Here is a 14116-nt window from a genome sequence, read left to right as displayed (position 1 = left end):
CACAAGTAACAAAGGTTTTGAATTAGGTCGTGATAACGGGACAGGCCTTGTATTTAGGTATGATTGTGCCAATGTATAGTAAGATTTTTACTGAACTGTATGCCAAATAAAATTTAACTCTACCTAGGTACATGGGCAATAAAGTAGTTTAGCTTGTTTCTTTGGCGACACAGCAGGAAACAGGCCCTTCGGCCCGACCAGCGATCCCCACACACGAGCAGTATCCGACACAATAGGAATAATTTACAATCTTTACCGATACCAATTAAATTACAAACCTGTACGTCTTTGGAGTGTGGGAGGAAACCGGGACACTCAGGGAAAACCCACACGGTCACGGGGAGAAGGTACAGTTCTCCGTACAGACAGCACACATAGTCAGGATCGAACCGGAGTCTCGAGCGCTGTAAGGCAGCAACTCCACCACCATGTCACCCCTAAAAGGTCACAGTATTGACCTCAATATATGAAAAGTTGCTTAATCACAAGGGTGGAATTCAAACCCAGGCGTGCAAAGCGGAATGGATTTGCAGTCTGAAGCCTTATCCTCTTGGCCACATAGTCTGTTGAATTATGATACTATTGAATCATAAAGTACCATTGAACCATTTACCACTGCTGGAAAATGTTTCTACATTTTGAACGTTAGAAATGTCAATTTGTGTTTTCCAGGATTGGGGCAAGTGAGAAGAACTTGCTTTGGACGAAGCGCTCCTTCTGCAACAACTCAAACTGCTTCCTTCCTCTGTTACTGGGCAGCGGACTTAGCCTGGGCACGGTCTCTCTGCCTGAGGTCTATGCTGTCCTCAAGAGGTGGAGCTTCTCAACAAACCCATTGGAGTTACTGGGACTGCTGCTTTCAAGGTAGGGGTCTGGTGTACCTCCCGGTGAATTTTCCTCCCGCAAGGGTTGACGTCTTACACAAACCGCTTGTCTTTATTTTAAACGCATTTTCATAGAACGGCACAGGAACAGCCCCTTCGGCCCACAATGCCTGTGCCGAGCATGATGCCAATATCAACTCTTATCTGCCCGCACTTAATCCATTCCCTTCGTATCTATGAGCCCATCGTAAAGTCTCTGAAACATCACTATCGTATCTGCCTCGACTGCCAACACTGGCAACACGTTCCAGGCACCCACCACCCTTTGTGTAAAAACTTGCTCCACACATCTGCTTTAAACTTTTCCCACCTTAGCTTCAAGCTTGGTCTGAGGTTCTGGGCCTTCTGTATCTCTGCCTCTCATAATTTTATATACTTCTACCAGCTCTCCCCTCAATCTCCAGTGTTCCACAGAAAAAATCCAACCTCTCCCTGTCATTAATACCCTCTAAATCAAGCAGCATTCTGGTGAACTTCCTCTGCACCCTCTCCAAAGCCTCCACATCCTTCCTGTAAAGGGACGACTAGAACTGCACGCAATACTCCAAATGCAGCCTATCAGGTCAGGTTGGGAGTTCCCCCCGCCCACGGGTACCATGTAATCCCGTGCTACCTGCTCCATGGTCAGATAGTCGTCGACTAAACTTTCTCTGGTTTGCCAGGTGAGGAGGGGGCTGTGGACCCCCAGCAGGACCAAAAACAAGACCTGTCAAAGGGCAGATGAGCTCCTAGCGAGCCAATGGCTATCCACACTTCAGTTGAAGTTGCGATCACTGTCGTACACAGCATTGTGAGGAATGATGACAAAGCACACACACACACCAAAATCCTGTACTTCCAGCGGCGGAAGTCCGCAGGAACTGGAGGACGGAGATGTGTGGTGCGTCCGTCACCTTTCCCGTGGGAAACCAGCACCACTGCGTCGCTAATGTTTTAAACGATGATGATGACCCGAACCAAAGTCCTATAGAGCTGCATCATGATTTCCTGACACTTACAGTCAATGCCCCGACCGATGAAATCCATTAGATTATCTTCATCAGTTTGATGCTTGGAGTAACATAAACATGTGGTCCTTTTGATTAGCCCGATCCAAGTCAGCTGGGTCTTGTGGTTGTAAATAGAGTCTAGATTTAATTGATGTATTGTATGTATCAACAATGGAACAAGAAATTAATATTTGCAGCAACTTAACAGGAGAGTAAATGAAATACACAGAGATTATGTAATGAACACAAAAAATCAATAGATTAATAACCATAACACTAGCGCAAAATATCTGAAGTCCATTGGTGCAACCAAAAACACTCCATAGAAGTTCATAGTTGAGGTTAATGTTGGGTAGTGTTCAAGAGCTTGATGGTTGTGGGGAAAAAACTGTACTTAAACTTGGTGGTCACGGATTTCAGTCTCCTGTTGCTTCTTCCCGATATTAGGAGTCAACTTTTCATAGAACAATACAGCTCAGGAACAGGCCCTTCAGCCCACAGTGTCTGTGCCAAACATAATGAAGTGGTTGTGTGGGTCTTTGATGATGCTGGCTGGCGTTTGAGGCAGAGCCTCCTATAGATCCCTTTGATGAATGAATGAATGAATGAATGAATAAGTTTATTGGCCAAGTATTCACATACAAGGGATTTGCCTTGGTGCTCCGCCCGCAAGTAACAACATGACATACAGTGACAGTTAGGAATGACACATAAAACATTAAACATTAATAATAAAACACTATCGATTAAACATGTGAATTAAATAAAATACCAGAGCAAAAGGAGGCTACAGATTTTTGTTTATTGAGTAGAGCTACTACTCGTGGAAAAAAGCTGTTTTTATGTCTGGCTGTGGCAGCTTTGACGGTCCGGAGTCGCCTTCCAGTGGGAAGTGATTCAAAGAGTTTGTAGCCAGGGTGAGAGGGGTCAGAGATGATCTTCCTGGACCTTGCAGTGTACAGTTCGTCAATGGAGGGAAGGTTACAGCCAATAACCTTCTCAGCTGATTGGACGATTCGCTGCAGCCTCCAGGTGTCGTGCTTGGTGGCTGAGCCAAACCAGACCATGATGGAGAAGATGAGAACAGACTCTACGATGGCCGTGTAGAATTGGACCATCATTGCCTGTGGCAGATTGTGCTTCCTCAGCTGCCGCAGGAAGTACTTCCTCTGTTGTGCCTTTTTGACTGTGGAGTCGATGGTAGCCCCCCATTTAAGGTCCTTGGAGATGATAGTTCCCAGGAAATTAAAAGATGGCGGGGAGATCAGAACCTGCGATGGACGGCAGTGTCCACCACTCTCTTGTACTCTCTGCCATCTCCTATTCAGTTATTCAGCGTGAGTCCAACGCTTTCATGCATGCACTCTGAATTGTAGAAAGCCGGCAAGCATTGATTGATTGAAGGATCTGTCCCACTTACGCAACCTTTTCGGCGACTGCCGCCTGCCGGCATAGATCGCTGAAAATATTCAACATGTTGAAAATTCAGTGGCGACCAGAAAGACGCTACGACTCTTTGGGTGACTAGGGGACCTCTCACGATCATACAGGTGACCCCCTGGTGACACCCCGAGACATGTCGCCAGGGGTCGCCTGTATGGTCGTGAGAGGTCTCCTGAAGTCCAGCGGCAGGTTTGTCCCTCAGTGTCATCTCTCTGACCAGGCTTCTGATGACACAATGCTAAGTTCACAATCCCTCCGATTCCAATGGCGGTTGTAGGGTCAAAGACACGGGAGGTAAAAAGAAAGGTTTTTAATTATTTTACAAACCTAGAACAGTACAGTGCAGGAACAGGCCTTTCGGCCCTCAATGTCCATGCCAAACATGATGCTAAGTTAATCTGAGGATGTAACTAGTAGAGTGGATAAGGGAGAACCAGTGGATGTGTTATATCTGGACTTTCAGAAGGCTTTCGACAAGGTCCCACATAAGAGATTAGTATACAAACTTAAAGCACACGGCATTGTGGGTTCAGTATTGATGTGGATAGAGAACTGGCTAGCAAACAGGAAGCAAAGAGTAGGAGTAAACGGATCCTTTTCAGAATGGCAGGCAGTGACTAGTGGGGTACCGCAAGGCTCAGTGCTGGGACCCCAGCTATTTACAATATATATTAATGATTTGGACGAGGGAATTGAATGCAACATCTCCAAGTTTGCGGATGACACGAAGCTGGGAGCAGTGTTAGCTGTGAGGAGGTTGCTAGGAGGCTGCAAGGTGACTTGGATAGGCTGGGTGAGTGGGCAAATGCATGGCAGATGCAGTATAATGTGGATAAATGTGAGGTTATCCACTTTGGTGGCAAAAACAGGAAAGTAGACTATTATCTGAATGGTGGCCGATTAGGAAAAGGGGAGATGCAACGAGACCTGGGTGTCATGGTACACCAGCCATTGAAAGTAGGCATGCAGGTGCAGCAGGCAGTGAAGAAAGCGAATGGTATGTTAGCATTCATAGCAAAAGGTTTTGAGTATAGGAGCAGGGAGGTTCTACTGCAGTTGTACAGGGTATTGGTGAGACCACACCTGGAGTATTGTGTACAGTTTTGGTCTCCAAATCTGAGGAAAGACATTCTTGCCATAGAGGGAGTACAGAGAAGGTTCAGCAGACTGATTCCTGGGATGTCAGGACTTTCATATGAAGAAAGACTGGATAGACTCGGCTTGTACTAGCTAGAATTTAGAAGATTGAGGGGGGGTCTTATAGAAACTTACAAAATTCTTAAGGGGTTGGACAGGCTAGATGCAGGAAGATTGTTCCCGATGTTGGGGAAGTCCAGGACAAGGGGTCACAGTTTAAGGATAAAGGGGAAATCCTTTAGGACCGAGATGAGAAAAACATTTTTCACACAGAGAGTGGTGAATCTCTGAAACTCTCTGCCACAGAAGGTAGTTGAGGCCAGTTCATTGGCTATATTTAAGAGGGAGTTAGATGTGGCCATTGTGGCTAAATGGATCAGGGGGTATGGAGAGAAGGCAGGTACAGGATACTGAGTTGGATGATCAGCCATGATCATATTGAATGGCGGTGCAGGCTCGAAGTACCGAATGGCCTACTCCTGCACCTAATTTCTATGATTCTATGATCTCATCTGCCTGCATGTGATCCATATCCCTCCATTCCCTGCATATCCTTGTGTCTATCTAAAAGCCTCTTCCACGCCGCTATCATATCTGCCTTAACCACCACCCCTGGCAGTGCGTTCCAAACACCCAGCACTCTTGTGTATAAAACCTGCCCGCACATCTCCATTATATTTTCCCCCATCTCACCTGAAAGCTACGTATGCCCTCTAGTGTTGCCCATTTCCACACTGAGAAAAGCCTCTGACTGTCTCCTCCCTGTGCCTCTCATAATTTTACATCTCATAACTTTACAATTTTATATCTCATAATTGAATCTTTTTGATAATTTTAGATTAACTTCATATTAATCTAATATTTTCAGTGTTTTATGCAGCTCCTCACATCAATAATTTCTATGAGGGGGCATTTCTACAGGCTTTGCGTTTTGCCATTTTATTTTCCTTGAGCAGGGCTGTTAACTTTTATGCCCAGGTCGACCTTGCAGTTGGTTACAGGCTGATCATTTGGATCTGTGACTCTACTGTGCAGCACTCAAGCTTTCTCAATTAGCCCATCAAATCTCATACATCTAACCTCGTTATGCTTACTTACATTTGTGCCTACAGTCCTTGAGTTTTGCAAGAACCTGGACCTGGAGAGGCTTTCAGCTCAGAAGTAAAATCAAAGAGTTCTACAGCACAGAAACAGGCCATTCAGCCCGTCTTGACCGTGCCAACTGTTTTATTCCCAACAACACAAATCCCATTTGGTCCATTTCATAGATCTAGGAACGGTACAGCACAGGGACAGGCCGTTCGGCCCGCAATGTCTGTGCCGGACAGGATGCCAAATTAAACGAATCCCTTCGCCTACACGGGATCCGTATCCCTCAACCCCCGCATCAATTTATATGTTTTAGGAGCAGAATAAGGCCATTCAGCCCATTGAGTCCACTCCTCCATCCAATCATGGCTGATCTATCTTTCCCTCTCAACACTTTTCTCCTGCCTTTGCCCCGTCACCTCTGACACCCTTACCAATCCTTGTGCCTATCTAGAAGCTTCTTAAATGCCACTTTCGTATCTGCCTCCACCACCACCCTAGGCAGCAAGTTCCATGCACCCACCGCCTTCTGTGGGAAAAAAAACTTGCCCCGCACATCTCCTTTAACCTTTGCCCCTCTCACCTTATACCTATGCCCTTTCTTCTTTGACATTTCCACCCTGGGGACACTCTACACAAGAAAAGATTCTGACGAAGGGGCAGCAAAATGAAGCAGCAGTAATGTCGCAGCCTTACAGCAACAGAGACCCAGGTTCGATCCTGACCACGGATACTGTCTGAGATTGGTTTATCTTGTAATCATGTTCAACATACATATTGTGGGCCTTTTCTATGCTGTTCCATCTTCTCTGTAACCAATAAGGGATAAATTCCAAACAAGAACGCCAAGACCTGTGCACGTCAGCGTGAAAATGAATTAGATCCTTTGTTTAAACTTTGGCCTTGGAAACAGCAATAGACCTCTCCAGCCTTTGTTTCACTAGTTAGATTCTGCCCGTACTGTTATAAGTACATCTGCTCACTTTGGTAATGTAATCCTCAACACCCTTGATGATGCACGTCAGCTCTGAAAGTTTTAACAGGCCCTGGCACCATTCACACTTTGGAAAAGTAGTTATAAAGTTCCACTGCACTTATGTCAGAGAGCATTCTGTCTGACAACACCCTGAATAATAAAACTGCAATTTTAAGGCCCAGTCCTCTTATTCTTTACTCCTTTATAAAACTCTATCCTCTCTACTGTTACGTTACAAATCCCTTAGCCAGACACAAAATGCTGGAGTAACTCAGCGGGACAGGCAGCATCTCTGGAGACAAGGAATGGGTGACTTTTCGGATCGAGACCCTTCTTCAGACAAGAGTCTTGACCTGAAGTGTCACTCGTTCCTTCCCTCCAGAGGTGCTGCCTGTCCCGCTGAGTTACATTTTGTGTCTATCTTCGGTTTAACCCACCATCTGTAGTTCCTTCCTTCACAAGTTCCATGTCCCCTTCCACCCATGTCACTCCGTCTGGCTTAACATTTCACTCCTCCTCTTCTCTCCTTGTCTGAAACCTTTTTGTCTCCTTTTCCAGTTTGCCATGTATACAAACCCTAGTCAATTAACCTACTAGCCTGTTAGTCCTTGGAATGTGGGAGTAAACTGATGATCTCGGAGAAAACCACGCAAGTCACAAGGATAACATCCAAGCTCCATACAGACAGCACCCGTAGCCAGGATCGACTCCAGGGCTGCATGTATCCAGGGCTGAGATAAGCTAGGAGATTGGATACACTGGATACACAAATAAATGTTTGTTTAAGACATGGGCTCCTCCATTTCTCTCAGAGTTGAGATTTTTAAACTACTATTTCTAACCTGCTTCCTGCAAGGGTCGGCCAGCTTGAAACAGTTGCTTTGGAATACCATATTTTAGTTTTCCAGTGGAGGTTTAGGATTTCAAAAACACGTTTAATTTGACCAAGAAGGAGTTTATTTGTCTATTGACAGTGGGGCAGTATTTAGTTTAGTTTAGTTTAGTTTAGTTTAGTTTAGTTTAGTTTAGTTTAGAGTGTGGAAACAGGCCCATTCGACCCTCTGAGTCCGCACCGGCCAGTGATCACCCCTACACTAGTTTTATCCTACACACTAGGGACAATTTACAGAGGCCAATTAACCTACAAATCTTTGGCGTGTGGGCGGAAACCTCCACTTTGTGGTTTGCACCGTGATTTGCTTGTTAATTATTTTTGCTATAACTTCCGTACAATTTTGGTGTTAAATTTAAAAAGGTTTAAACATTGCAAATAACGGCAATGAATGTGTGTAGTCATGCAGGCATCAAATTAACAGGACACAAAAATCAGAGGGGCAGCACAGTGGCGCAGCGGGTAGAGCCGCTGCCTCTCAGCGCCAGGGACCTGGGTTCGATCCTGACCTCGGGTGCTATCTGTCTGTGGAGTTTGCACATTCTCCCTGTAACAATGGGTTTTGCTCTGGGTGCTCCGGTTTCCTTCCACATCCCAAAGACGTGCGGGTTTGTAGGTTAATTGGCCCTATGTAAACTGCCCCTAGTGCGTAGGGAGTGAGTGGATGTGAAACTGGGATAACATACAACTAGTGTGAACAGGTGATCGATGGTCGGCGTGGACCCGTTGGGCCAAAGGGTTTGTTTCTATGCTGTATTTCTAACTCTAAACTAAACGCTTGCTGCCTGAATCACTGAGTTTCTCCAGCACTTTGTGTTCTGCTCAAGATTTCAACATCTGCAATTCCAGTGTCTCCTGAATACTAATCCTGTTCATTTAATCTGTTTTTGTAATTTTATCCTCATATTTATTTTGCCAACATACTCAAAACAGCTAAACCTGCACACAGTGTGTAGGAAGGAACTGCAGATGCTGATTTGAACCGAAGATAGACACAAAGTGCTGGGGTAACTCAGCTGGTCAGGCAGCATCTCTGGAGAAAGGATGGGTGACGTTTCGAGTCGAGACCCTTCTTCAGACTGAAGGATTGAGGTGGAGGTGGGTGAGGGGAGGAAAATTGGAGGTGCGAAACACCGGCCTTTCTCCAGATACGCTGCCTGACTCTTTGAGTAACTCCGGCATTTTGTGTCCAAACCTGCACTGTGTTGCTAGTAACATATTTTTTGTGAATTTCCAAACTGGTCCAGGAAGATAAATCACCATCACCAACAGATACGGGTGTGGAAGGAAGATTCAGTAGGCAGTCTCTCAAATATCAAGTCATGGGATAAGAGCCAAGATGTTTAATTGCCATTCGTACTGAAAACAGAACAATAAATTCTTACTTGCAGCAACATAACAGCTCTCACAATAAACGAAGGAAAATTTGATATATTTTGTGTTCTGAAAAAAAATATTTGATATATTTTTTTAAAAACCCAATATTAGGGGAAAACAAAAGGGCAAAATCCCGAGTCCAACCAAGACAGTTCATGGTTTAGTCGGTGTTTGTAGTGTTCAGGAGCCTAAACGTTATTGGGAATAACTGTTAATGAACCTGGTGGTCATGGTTTTCTTCCCGATGGAAGGAGTGAAACGAGAGCGTGGCCAGTGTGGTGTGGGTTCTTGATGATGCTAGCTGCCTTTTTGAGGCAGCGCCTCCTGTAGATCCCTTTGATGGTGAGAAGGTCAGTAGCTGTGATGGACCGGGCTGTGTTCACCAGTTGTTGTTAACTCCTTCACTCCTGAGCGTTCTAAAATTCCAGAATAAAACTGAGATTATCTTTTCAAATTCCTGTCTAAATGGTGCCCCAATAGGTGCTTGCATTAGATATGCTACCTTCGAGCACCAGAGACCCGGGTTCGATCCTGAATACGGGTGTTGTCTGTATGGAGTTTGTACCTTCTCCCTGTGACCGCATGGGCTTTCTCCGGGTGCTCCGATTTCCTCCCACACTCCAAAGGCGTACAAGTTGTAGGTTAATTGGCCTCTGTAAATTCTTCATTGTCTAGCGTCTAGGATAGTGCAGGTGTACGGGGTGATCGCTGGTCGGCGCAGACTCAGTAGGACAAAGGGCCTGTTTCCGCGCTGAATCTCTAAAGTCTGTCAATAGAAATTTGAGAATCCAGTCAGCGCAGGCTAATCAACTTCAGGCAATGTTCGACCATCAAAGCTTTTCCCCCGTTGTCTCTGGCTTGCAGATTAATGTATAACCACACCAAGTCGAACAGGTTTAACACTTCACAGATGCAACCTAACTTATCCCTTACGGGGCTCCACGCCAATAAAACCAGCTGCGAAGAAGCTTATGCGGAGGAAACAGGATCTAGATGGCACTTGTGAAAAATTTGCATGAAGATGAGATCACTTGTTTTAATTAAGCAAAATCATATTGTAGCTAATTTAGTTTAGTCCAGTTTAAATATACAGCATGGAAACAGGCCCTTCGGCCCACCGAGTGCATGCTGCACATCGATCACTTGTTCACACTAGTTTATTACAGTCACATGTACTGAGGTACAGTGAAAAACATTTTGTTGTGTGCTATCCAGTCAGTGAAAAAACTAGAGATGATTACTATCAAGCCGTCCACAGTGTACAGATACAGGATAAAGGGTATAATGTTTAGTGCAAGGTAAAGTCCACTAACATCGATTAAAGATAGTTTGTTGGTCTATCGGAAAATCCCACTTTCTCGTCCACTCTCGACACACTAGGAACAATTTACAGTGGCCAATTAACCTACAAACCTGCATGTCTGGGATGTGGGAGGAAACCGGAGCACCAGGTGAAACCCACACAGTCACATGGAGGCGAGCAGCCTTAAACAACGCCCACAGTAGATCGTTGCTGAGGTCAAGTTGGTGGTTCACGAGCCTGATGGTTGCCTGGAAGAAGAAGCTCACGATTCTCGGGCTCCTGTACCTTCTTCCCGATGGTTTTGGTAAGATGAGAGTGTGGTGTGGGTCTGTGATGATATTGGCTACCTTCTTAAAGCAGCACCTCCTGTAGATCCCTTTAATGGCGGGAAGGTCAGTACCCGTGAAGGACCGGGCAGTGTCCATTACTCTCTCCAGCCTTCATTATTGGGTGTTCAACATTTTGAACCAGGCTATGATGCAACCAGTCGCAATGCGCTCGTTTAGTTTGGTTCAGTGATACAGCGCAGAAACAAACCCTTCGGCCCACCCTGCCCACGTCGACCAGCGATCCCTGCACACTTACACTATCCTACACACACTATGGACAATTTACAAATATACCGTGGCAATTAACCTACAAACCTGTACGTCTTTGGAGTGTGGGAGGACACCGGAGATCCCGGAGAAAACCCACGCAGGGTACAGGAAGAACATCCATACTCTTTACAGACAAGCACCCATAATCAGGATCGAACCTGGGTCTCTGGCGCTGTAAGGCAGGAACTCTACCACTGTGCCAACGTGCTGCTCATAAGTAGAAGCTTATGAGTATTCAGCATCATGCTGAATCTTCTCAAACTTCTCAAACTTACGATTGTATCAATGTGCTGGGCCCAGGACAGATCTTCAGAGATATGTACGCCCAGGAACCTGAGGCTGCTTATTTTGCCCACCGCCATCCCATCGATGAAGACAGGTTCATGGACCCCCGGCATCATAATTTCATGCACATTTATCTTAGCTTCCTCTGTTCCAAAGGAAATAAACCTTGATTATACACTCTTTTGTATCCGTCACAATATTTTGAATCGTAGGCAATATCCTTGTAAATCTCCGTGGCATCCTTCCTAGAGCAATCCTGTTCTTTCTGCAGTTTGATGACCAGAAGTGTACACAGTGCATAAGCACTGACCTACTTAGTGTTATATATAGTTATGGAACAACAACCTTGCTGCTCCAACATGTAATGTGTCAGATAATAAAGGGAAGTACCTATATTCCTTTTTTAACCATCTTATTGATCTGCCCTATAAAAAGATGGAGCAGCAGATGCTGGTTATTACACAAAAGGCCACAAAGTGCCGGTGTAACTCAGCAGGTCAGGCAGCATCTGTGAACATGGATAGGTGACGTTTTCCGACCCGAACGTCACCTATCCATGTTGTCCAGAGATACTGTCTGACTTGCTGAGTTACACTAGCACTTTTTGTGTCCTTATTGATCTGTCCTGCTTTACTCATAGCGTTGTACAGCACAGAAACAGGCCCTTCTGCCCAACTATTCTATGCTAACCAAGATGCCCCATCTAAACTAGTCCCGTTTGCCCGGATTTGGCCCATATTCATCAAAACCTTTCCTGTCCAAATATATTTTAAGTGTTGTTATTGTACCTACCTCAATTACAGGTACCTCCTCTGGCAGCTCATTCCAAATACCCACCAAGCTACATGTGAAAAGGTTGCTCCTTAGGTTCATATTAAATCTTGCCACCCTTAAATGTATGTCCTCCAGATCTTGATTTCCCTAACTTGGGTAAAAGATTCTATACACACAATCTATTTCCTTTATGATTTTATACACCTTTATAGATCACCCCTCATCCTCCTGCATGCCAAGGAATAAAGTCCTAGCCTGCCCAACCTCTCCCTTTATCTCAGGCCCTCAGGTCCAGGCGACATCCTCATAAATCTTTTCTGCACTCTTTCCAGCTTAATAGCATCCTTCCCAAGGCAGGGTGACCAAAACTCAGCACAATGCTCCAAATTCCCCCTCACCAACGTCTTATACAACTGTCACATAATGTCCCAACTTCTATATTCAGTTCCCTGACTGATGAAGGCCCATGGACCAAAATCCTTCTTCACCACCATATCTACCTGCAACGCCACTTTCAAACAACAAAATAATCTTTATTATTACAACTTCCTCTGCTCCTCCAATCCACTCAATATTCTCACAATGTTGGATGGTTCAGATTAATTTGGAATAGTAGATATGCTTGTTATTTTCAAATTAATTCCCTCATAGAATTGAATTTGCTTATAACATAACAGTCACAACCCTTATTTCCCGGGATGCAGATATCGAATACTAGGGGGCATAGCTTTAAGGTAAGAGGGCAAAGTTGATAGGAGATGTGTGGGGCAAGTTTTGACACAGAGAGTGGTGGGAGCCTGGAACGTGCTGCCGGGGTTGGTGGTGGAGGCAGTTCTATTTAGTTCATTATCACTTGTATCGAGGTACAGTGAAAAGCTATTATTGCGTGCTATCCAGTCAGCAGAAAGACAATGCATGATTACAATCGAGCCCAGATGCGATAGTGGCATTTAAGAGGCGTTTGGATTAGCGCAGGGAATGGAGGGATATGGATATGGATCATGTGCAGGCAGATAAGGGTTGGTCGTGGCATCATGTTTGGCACAGACATTGTGGGCTGAAGGGCCTGTGCCCGTGCTGTACTGTTCTATATTTTATAATATTCTCCTGCACCAGGGGATAGAAGTGGGTTCACTCACGGTTCCATTTGTTTTCTACTTGTTAAGATTCTCAGATCAAAAGCTTCGCAGGACTGCAGTCCAGCAGATTGGAACCATTCTCAATGACGAATTGCTGGACTATCTGCCACAGCTGGTTCAGGTAAATAGGCTTTGATAAAGTATAGCTTTAAGCAGAGAATTATAGCCAGCTCTCGCTGTTACTGCCTCCGGGGACCTGAAACGCTAAACCTGCCTGCGAATTATTATTTTTTTTTTAGCTTATCTAGAAACAAGGAACTGCAGATGCTGGCTTACAAAAAAATAGATGTTGGTTTATACCAAAGAAAGACACAAAGTGCTGGAGTAACTCAGCGGATCAGCGGAGAACTTGGATAGGTGACGTTTGGTACGGGACCCTTCTCTAGTCTGATTGTCAGAGGGGAGGAAGAAAGCTGGAAAAGGCAGGACAGAGTGTGGCAGGTGAACACAGGCAAAGGGGTTGATTGGCAGATAGTTGGACAATGGCCAGAGAAGAAAAAAGTGTAAAACAAATTTGCAACTCTGCAGTTATTTTGTCTCACACCTCCTTTTTCATCTCTGGCATTTGTCCAACCATCAGCATATCAAAAAAATAATAATTTCTGTGCGTACGTATTACCTGCCACGTTTGACCTGCCCTCATCTAACTTTCTCCACCTCCCCTCCCCTCCCCTCCCCCCCAATCATTCCGAATTGTCCCAACCCAAAACATCACCCATCCACCTCTTCTCGAGATGCTGCCTGACCGGCTGAGTTACTCTGTCACTCTGTGCCTTCTTTTTTTAGCTTATCCGCCAACTTAAAAGAACTTCTGTCGGAGAACTATAATTGTGTTAAGATGCGGAGATGTGGCTCAGAAAAGGTGGCCCTGAATAGAAACAATTTAGGGGCAGTGAGTCTAAGCCTGGAGACACCAGCAACTACAAAGTGCCAAGGTAACTCAACGGGGTCAGGCGGCATTGCTGGAGGACATGGATGGGCGACCTTTCAGGTTGGGCCACTTCTTCAGATTCATCGTAGTTGGGGGTTGGGGGGGGGGGGGGGGGGGAGAGAGAAATGGAAAGAGGTGGGAGCAGGGGCACTACGCTTGGCAAGTGGTAGCTGGATGCAAGTGAGGGGGGGTGGGGAGGGGGGGTTGGTAGATGGGTAGAATGTGAAAGAGGCTAGAGATGAAAAGGAGACAAAGGGTGTCAGATAAGGGGAGAAGAGGAGTGACATGTAAAGCCAGA

The 14116-nt window shown here is 45.3% G+C and overlaps 1 protein-coding gene across 2 annotated transcripts in view; it reads left to right on the top strand.

Annotated features, from left to right (window-relative positions):
• Nucleotides 1-14116, top strand: part of pik3c2g (phosphatidylinositol-4-phosphate 3-kinase catalytic subunit type 2 gamma) — a 178380-nt gene that overhangs the window by 92002 nt on the left and 72262 nt on the right. For both annotated transcript variants that reach the window (XM_033039517.1, XM_033039516.1), the window contains exons 17-18: nt 673-864; nt 12915-13008. In XM_033039517.1, the coding sequence (XP_032895408.1) occupies nt 673-864; nt 12915-13008 (286 nt within the window). The remainder of the gene's footprint in view (nt 1-672; nt 865-12914; nt 13009-14116) is intronic.

This window comes from Amblyraja radiata, chromosome 21 (genome assembly GCF_010909765.2).
Source record: "Amblyraja radiata isolate CabotCenter1 chromosome 21, sAmbRad1.1.pri, whole genome shotgun sequence".
NCBI classification, from domain to species: Eukaryota; Metazoa; Chordata; class Chondrichthyes; order Rajiformes; family Rajidae; genus Amblyraja; species Amblyraja radiata.
This window is presented reverse-complemented; position numbering and strand designations above follow the sequence as displayed.